Source organism: Sparus aurata, chromosome 5 (genome assembly GCF_900880675.1).
Source record: "Sparus aurata chromosome 5, fSpaAur1.1, whole genome shotgun sequence".
NCBI lineage: Eukaryota > Metazoa > Chordata > Actinopteri > Spariformes > Sparidae > Sparus > Sparus aurata.
Window position 1 is genome coordinate 4,354,972 of NC_044191.1, and position 7,928 is coordinate 4,362,899.

The window sequence follows — 7,928 nt, forward strand, 5'->3', positions numbered from 1 at the left end:
CAAAATGGCATGCTGACATTACAGAATGCATGGTTTTATACTGTAATGGCAGTGAGATTAAAAAATGTGGTTTTAATGGAAGTCAATGGGGCATTTTTTTTGGCCACGAAGGTGGTTAGAGGGAGTATTTGTTACTACATAAAAAATACTGATGCAATCAAATCAATTTTGTTGGTAATCTTTGATATATCCAAGACTCTAATCACCACCAAAGCCCCATAAGCCTACTACTTATTATATAGAAAATAATACATTTTTTGTGTTTTTTAAAAAAAATATAATTGATAATTCAAATAATCAAGCTGGCATTTAAAGGGTTAAAATCCTGAAAATTATTAAATATTTGATCATTTTGATCAGGGAACAAGTTGGTTAAGGGATTCAAGCAAAAAAAAAAAGCAGAAAAAAATATTGATGTATGAGTATTTTATGGCAGATTTTGTGCGTGTACATTTTTGCCATGAAGGTGGTTAGAGGAAGTTTTTTTTAAGGAGGGCACAAGGGTTAAATCCCAAAGGGGAAGAACCAGATTGGGTTTGGACAAGTTACATATCATTAAGTGTTTTCTGCCTCTGCTGCTCAATTTGCTGTAAACTGGAACAAGAAAGATGAAACTTGAAATTATGTGTAAATGCGGTATGAGAAATATCATCCTAATCGACCTCATACTGATGCTATAATGAACTTTGAAAAAAAACTATTTTGTAAAGGTGGGTGGATTTCTCATTGTCAAACATCTGATTTGGTACACAGCCCTGTGGGACTGATATACACAGACCTATTATAATTGGGTATGATTGGTCCAAATACATGGTGGCTAACAATCAATAGGGTCCTCACAGAAAAAATGTCCATTGGTCAGTAACTGTGAGTACAACCATCATAAATCTTAGGTTTAGCTTGACCAATAATTGGCACCATTTATGCCAAAAGAAAACAAAACACTGGTAGGTAGAATTTTGTAAATAGTGACCACAGTCAGAAATTTCATATTGTTTCATGCATGTGGGTGTGGCCTGGCCCACATTGGCCCATAAACCTAGTTGTCTTAGATCTATATATTTGTGAGTGCCCCCTAGTGGTCCGCCAGTAGGTTTGGTAAAATCTCAACAATTTAAATTGCCTTAAAAAGCTTTGAAGAGTCTTAAATATTTTTGGTCACTTTACCACAAAAATGTCTCCAGTCTTACAGGCTGAAGAACAATAGTTAGAAGAATATTTAATAGTGAATAGTTGTAGCATATACTCATCATCGGCTGGGAGTCATGTGACAATACATGGACGTATATAGACAGATGTTTCAGCATAGCGCTGCTGGTCTTCCACCTTATCATCAGTGAGCTCCCACAGACTGTTTCCAACTGTCTTTTCTGTTGATGTGGACCAAGGTTCACTTCTCTCTGTTTCCTGCCTTCCAGTAAGGGTCTGTGGAGTCAGGGCAATTAACAGGCATTAGGCTGTAAATTATTGAGTGTTCATCTTCCACCACATGGAGAGAAGTGTAGTGCTAGTGTCCTGTTGTACCAGAGTAATGCTGAAAGACATTTGATAGGCCCTCAGGCTTCACAGATGCCACCATATCTTTGCTACTCTCATTAATAAGTCATTTCTTTTAGACAGGCATGTCAGTGGTGTTAACAGATATTTCTAATGAAGTCCTCCCACTGTTTCCCCAGGTGACACATCATGAGGACTATGTTGAACACTGCAAGGCTGGCTCTTTTCAGGAGGCACTGCCCACAGGTCTGTAGTTCTGTCAGCTGATATGCCTAGCCCCAGCCCAGCTCTACATACATCATGCCTTTGATATTTCCTTCTGAGCGACTCAAACAAATCAAGTGTGCAGGCAGGCAGACACTGATGTGTGCTTTTGTCTCTGCCAGTAATTAATCACCTGCCTCATATATCTCCCACCTGAAGCTTCTCTGACCACTGTTGTAAACCGTCTCTTCTAAATGAACTGTACATGTGTATTTGAAAAGGGAGTTCAGATGGTTTTGAGTGTATTTGAATGCCTTTTCTGTTTCTGCAGAGCCAACCACCCTGGACCGCATCATGAACGTCAAAATAATCCATTTGGTTGATGATGAGGAACTACTGCCAATAGCTACGCTGGAGTACTACTGGGATAAGCTCGAGTGTGAAGATTGGGGGAATGCATTTTCATAATTATCTCTCCTAGTCTGGAAGATATGCGAAACAATTGTCTTGGTGTTTCATAAAAGCTTGAAACTTGGTATACTTGTACAGTTTGGGACCCTGAACATGTTTCTGAGATGATACCATATACTCCATCTTTATTGTTCAGATTAACAGTTAGTGGTGAATTCAGATACATTTTGATAACAAAACTAGACAGTCCAGGGGATATGTCAGAAAACATTTTACTTCTTCACAAAAGTATGAAACTAGGCAAAGTTGTACATTTTGAGGCCCTGAACATTTTCACATATGGAGCCATTGCAAAAATGTCATGTGGCAGCCATGTTGGCAAGTTTACTTTATGCCATAACTGAATTGTGTATTTTGCATCAACCAAACATGACAACACAGAAATAGGTGATGTCTGTTCAGGGCCTAAAAGTTTACCAAGTTTCATGCTTTTATGAAAAATTAAAAATGGTTCACTTCAAATTTGGCACCTATCCCCACAGTTTGTTCATAACCTGTTGTCATGATAATTTAACTTACTGAGTTTTAATTACTTAACTAATTTGTATGATCATTTTACTAAACTCATTGTGATTGTAGTATATAAAGAAGGTCACAATGTGAGTTCCACTGGGTAAAAAGGGTTAAAAAGAGACTCTGTTGTATGGGGTTCACTCAGTTCAATATCCCACAGTATATTCAGTTACTTGTGTAGTATTTCTATTAAAATACACTTTGAATTGTTACTGGCATTAAAGCAAAAATTATAAATACACAGTTAAAGCATGTAGAAATGTGTCGTTAAAAGTTATGTAACATGTATTTTATTAAAATTCTTTGAAATGACCCCAAATTATCACAATTATTAATTAAAAATGTATTTAAAAGTCCCCAACTGGATTTAATAATGACATTTAGCTTTTAGAGTAGTTCGGCATTATTTCAAACTAGTTATTGTTTAAAGCGAAACTCTCGCCAAAAAGCAACCGAGGCTTTATTTGGGATTGAATATGAGTCAAACCTTCGTGTGAAAGCATAATTACGACGAAATAGGCACTTTTAAGATTTACCGTAGTTTCGGTTTTGGCACGTTAATTTTGAACGGGAGTGCATGGGGCAAGACATGCTAGCATCAAAATCGCTATTTTTAGAACACTAAGAAGGCTCGACACAACATGAAACTTTGCTTGTAGCATTACTAGGGTCTCTACTCAGGAACAAGAGCATTGAGAACATTGTTTGTGTACACAGAGTTTATGAAAAAGAAGGTTTTTGAACAACTCACGTTAGCTGCTGCACCTCCTGCGCGTTGCCGTCATGGCAGACAAAAAATGTCGATCCCCGAGTGCGACCTGACAGGCACGCTTGAGGAGCGGTTCACTATTACTCTCCTGCCTGTCAGGTCGCACTCGGGGATCAACACATTTTGTCTGGCATGATGGCGATGCACAGGAGCGCAGCAGCTAACGTGAGTAGTTCAAAAACCTTCTTTTTCATAAACTCTGTGTACACAATGTTCTCAATGCTCTTGTTCATGAGTAGAGACCCTAGTGATGCTACGAGCAAAGTTTCATGTTGTGTCGAGCCTTCTTAGTGTTCTAAAAATAGCGAATTTGATGCTAGCATGTCTTGCCCCATGCACTCCCGTTCAAAATTAACGTGCCCAAAACCGAAACCACGGTAAATCTTAAAAGTGCCTCTTTCGTCGTAATTATGCTTTCACACTAAGGTTTGACTCATATTCAATCCCAAATAAAGCCTTGGTTGCTTTTTGGCGAGAGTTTTGCTTTAACTTGTTTAACAAAGTAGATATTGTTTAAACATTTTTATACATTTGCTTCAGTGTCTATCAGTTAAGCAGATCGGTCCAACTAAAGAACCTTTTTCCTAAAAGTATTTTTTACGGCGAGCCACCATAAATTGCTAAGTTCCAACAGACACCTCAAGGGTCAACTGATCAACTGATTTTCTGTTTCAGGAGTTCCTTAACTGCCTATATTTGTTCTTTGGATTGATGAAAATGTAAATGAGAAGAAAAATGTCAAGTTACTGACCTGCTGAAATTAAACAGAAATTAAGTGGAAATTAAAATGGCATGATCGGCAGAAGGTAGGCAGAAATCAGTTTAAAGTTTCTTAGAAATGTATTAAAATACTAGCTACAGTATATGCAAAATATTATTTAAGGGATAATGCCCAGGGAGATGTCCTTTATCAGGAACTGATGGACGATGTAGAGGCCTTAAGGGTTGCCTCCATGGTCACCAGCCAAGGAAAACATAAAGCCAATTTGCTTATATGTTTGTGTGTTTTACGATCAAAAGTTTTTCACTAGCAGTCTTTAGTTTCCCTTCATCACTACCTGAGAGTTTAGTGAAGGTGTTTGCAGACAGCTGATGGCAATGCCGCTCATTTTATTTACAGAATAGTGCCTTCATTTAGAACCGTAACCGGTCAGTTTCACTGGATCTACTGGAGGATAAATTACCCAGACCAGCAGCAGCACCAGTAACAGCAGCAGCCAGGGACCGGTCTGGAAGGACAGATGTCTGAAGCCCGGCACTGTACGATGGACACACATAAGGCTCCACGCACACATACACTGATGTGTTGTGGTGTTCAAGATAAAATTGGCTTGCCTTTGTCTCATTGTCGCGCTGTGCTGGTTGGTGCTAAAGCGGGTTTGTGATGAGTGAGTGGGTGGTAAATATATCGGGTGGTGGACATGTGCTGGATGAGACCAAGCAGTGGGCGGTCTGCTGCCGTGACTCCCCCCTCTGCCACTCTCCTCTCTGCCCCGGACGTAGGAGACGGGACTCATGACTGCTCGGCTCTTTACGCACGTCGTAAGTTTTCTGCTCGTTCCAACTACATTCCGCTCCCGGATTTATAAAAAAGACTATATTGGTTGTAGCGCACTGCCTCAGTATCACAATCCTCCTGGAGCAAAGGACAGCTTTCAGACGCTGAAGTGGGACTGGTACGTTAAGCATTGATTCCCGACTCAAACTGTTTCTCTCTCTCTCTCTCTCTCTCTCTCTCTCTCTCTCTCTCTCTCTATATATATATATATATATATATATATATATTTATATATATATATATGTACATATACATATATGTGTGTGTATGTTATAAAATGGATTGACTTGTTTGACAGGTTTAGTGTTGGCTCTCTCTCCTTACTGCATAACTGTTTCTCATCACATGCAGGCTCTTACCTGGAGCTGTGGGAGAAGTTTGCTTGACAAGAGCCGCCCAAAGACAACTTTAAAGAGCAAGGTAATACAGGGCAGGAACAGATTCCTCCCAGATTGAATTTCATTTATTGCTTTCAATACACAATTATCAGACATATATATTCATTTGAAATGTTAAGTCCATGTATTCATAAAGTTAATTACGTGAGATAAGAAAGTTGCAGTGCTGTGTCCCAAAAATATTTGAATTAAGCCAAATAAATGTAATTTCTATAGCACAAGGCTACCTGAAATGCATTGCAGATTACACAAGCAAAAGCACGATAAAACATATAGAATAAAAAAGTAAAAGCAAATAGGTCTATGTTACAGAGGATAAACAACAAGGAAAAAATCCAACACCCACGGTAAGAAAAAAACTGAAAAGCAAGTAACTTTACAATAATGTTTACTCAAAGCAACTGTAAACATGTCAATGATTTTTATGTTTGGTACCATCTATTAAGTCTTTCAAGAATTCCATTCTCCTCAACAACATTCTAAAGATAACTTTAACTGTAATAAAGCAATAAATGATTTTGACGGTGAGGTTCTGTCACTTAATTATACATATTTAAATATTACCTGACTTCATTGCCCTTCTAACTATGACCTACAGTAGCTGACTACATAATAAGACCTCAATGCTGAATCTCATGTCTTCTTTTTATCCCTTTGTTTGTAGAATGAAAATAAGATGTGGCTACTACATACATAGATTGAGACACAGGTGCCTCCTGTTATCTCTGTCTCTGCTGGCAATCTGTCTCCTCAAGCTGGTCTACATTAAAGTGACAGTGAGGGACAGCATCTACATTGAACCCTATGGAATTACTGTGGACTTATCGAGGATTCACAGCCGCAGGTACGATGTTAATTGCACTGCCATCTATGAGCTCGACCCTGTGGAAATAGGCAAAGCTCTGGAGATAAAACGGAAAATCATTGTTGGCGTGGACGATGACAGCACTGTGAGTTTGACCTCAGACTGTCAAACATTTATCAAAACCAGGGGTTACAATGATGTACCAGTGTCAGTAGCAGAGCGAAGCTTCCCATTAGCTTATTCTCTGGTGGTCCATAAGAATGCCCCCATGGTGGAGCGTATTCTTCATGCCATCTATGCACCTCATAATATCTATTGCATTCACTATGATCATAAGTCCTCTCCAAAGTTTAAAAAGGCAATGAAAAACCTGGCTCAGTGCACTCAAAATGTGTTCATTGCCTCAAAATTGGAGTCTGTGGAATATGCTCACATCAGCAGGCTTAATGCTGACCTCAACTGTCTCTCTGACCTGTTGAGGTCAGAGGTGAAGTGGAAATATGTTATCAACCTGTGTGGCCAGGACTTTCCTCTGAAGTCAAACTATGAGCTGATAATGGAGCTGAAACATCTGAACGGTAGTAACATGCTGGAATCCAGCCGACCCAGTGAACTCAAGAAACAGCGCTTCAGTTTCCAGCATGAGCTGAAAAATGTGCCTCATGAGTACCGTCGTATTCCTGTCAGAACCAAAGTGGCCAAAGATGTTCCTCCTCATGGAATAGAAATATTCATAGGCAGTGCATATTTTGTCCTCTCATGGGATTTTGTGTATCACATTAGCAGCAGTCAGGTGGCAAAGGACTTTCTGACCTGGTCTGCTGACACATACTCTCCAGACGAACACTTTTGGGCCACACTTGTTAGGATCCCTGGGGTGCCAGGACACATTCCTCGGTCAGAGGCGGATGTGACAGACCTGAGAAGTAAGACACGTCTTGTCAAATGGAACTATTTAGAGGGAAATCTTTACCCAGCCTGCACTGGTACACACATGCGGAGTGTTTGCATCTATGGAGCCGCCGAACTCCGCTGGCTTCTCAACTATGGCCACTGGTTTGCTAACAAATTTGACCCCAAAGTAGACCCGATCCTGATTAAGTGTTTGGAGGAGAAACTCATGGAGAAACGCCAATACTTGCAAACATGTTGCTAATGGGAAAAGGGAATGAGTGGTTCAGGGGCGGGTGCAGAATTACAGATAAAGAAGTGTTATAAGATGCATCTCCTAAATCGCTGTATTTATGAGTATTTTCATGACATTAAACTCAACTACCTATTTCATCAGAAAATAATGAAGTTGATAGTGTACTACTTTGTGGGGTGGTTTTTCAGAGGATTTCTTAAACAAACATAACAAGGTCATAAAATGTGCCTGGCTATAGTTTAGACTTCCCAAAATCTATATGGAGAGGCATCATCTGAGCCACATGCATATTAAAACTCTGAATCAACTCTGAAAATGTGCCTCCTTTTATCAAGTGAGAATCCACGCAAGTTTCCTGGAAATCAGTTCAGTAGTTTTTGGTTTTTTTTACTCTGCTGACAAACCAACCAACCAACAATCAAACAAATGGACATAGCCAAAACATCCCCTCCCTGGTGGAGGGAAAAACTATAATAAGAAAAAAAACTTTATTGCTGTTACACAGTACACATATAAGTTGGTATCAATACAATTAGACACAAGTCGAAACAAACAATGCAAGAGAT

The 7,928-nt window shown here is 39.4% G+C and overlaps 2 protein-coding genes across 4 annotated transcripts in view; both read left to right on the forward strand.

The window, feature by feature from the left end:
- The window catches only part of LOC115580980 (ankyrin repeat domain-containing protein 31-like), a 99,593-nt gene extending 97,356 nt beyond the window's left edge, over nt 1-2,237 (forward strand). For 2 of the 3 annotated variants that reach the window (XM_030415747.1, XM_030415748.1), the window contains 2 exons: nt 1,677-1,743; nt 2,033-2,237. In XM_030415747.1, the coding sequence (XP_030271607.1) occupies nt 1,677-1,743; nt 2,033-2,169 (204 nt within the window). In that variant the 3' untranslated portion in view covers nt 2,170-2,237. The remainder of the gene's footprint in view (nt 1-1,676; nt 1,744-2,032) is intronic. The other variant, XR_003983969.1, reaches the window with a different exon arrangement.
- Nucleotides 2,238-4,952: 2,715 nt separating this feature from the next.
- Nucleotides 4,953-7,702, forward strand: gcnt4a (glucosaminyl (N-acetyl) transferase 4a). Its single transcript, XM_030417861.1, has 3 exons — nt 4,953-5,130; nt 5,364-5,432; nt 6,075-7,702. Exon 3 carries the CDS (start codon nt 6,076-6,078, stop codon nt 7,369-7,371), a length of 1,296 nt encoding a protein of 431 aa, XP_030273721.1. The 5' UTR covers nt 4,953-5,130; nt 5,364-5,432; nt 6,075; the 3' UTR covers nt 7,372-7,702.
- The last annotated feature ends 226 nt before the right edge of the window (nt 7,703-7,928 follow it).

What these genes read in the sequence shown, in the direction of transcription:
- gcnt4a (XM_030417861.1), top strand. Translation starts at nt 6,076, where the DNA reads ATGAAAATAAGATGTGGCTACTACATACATAGATTGAGACACAGGTGC.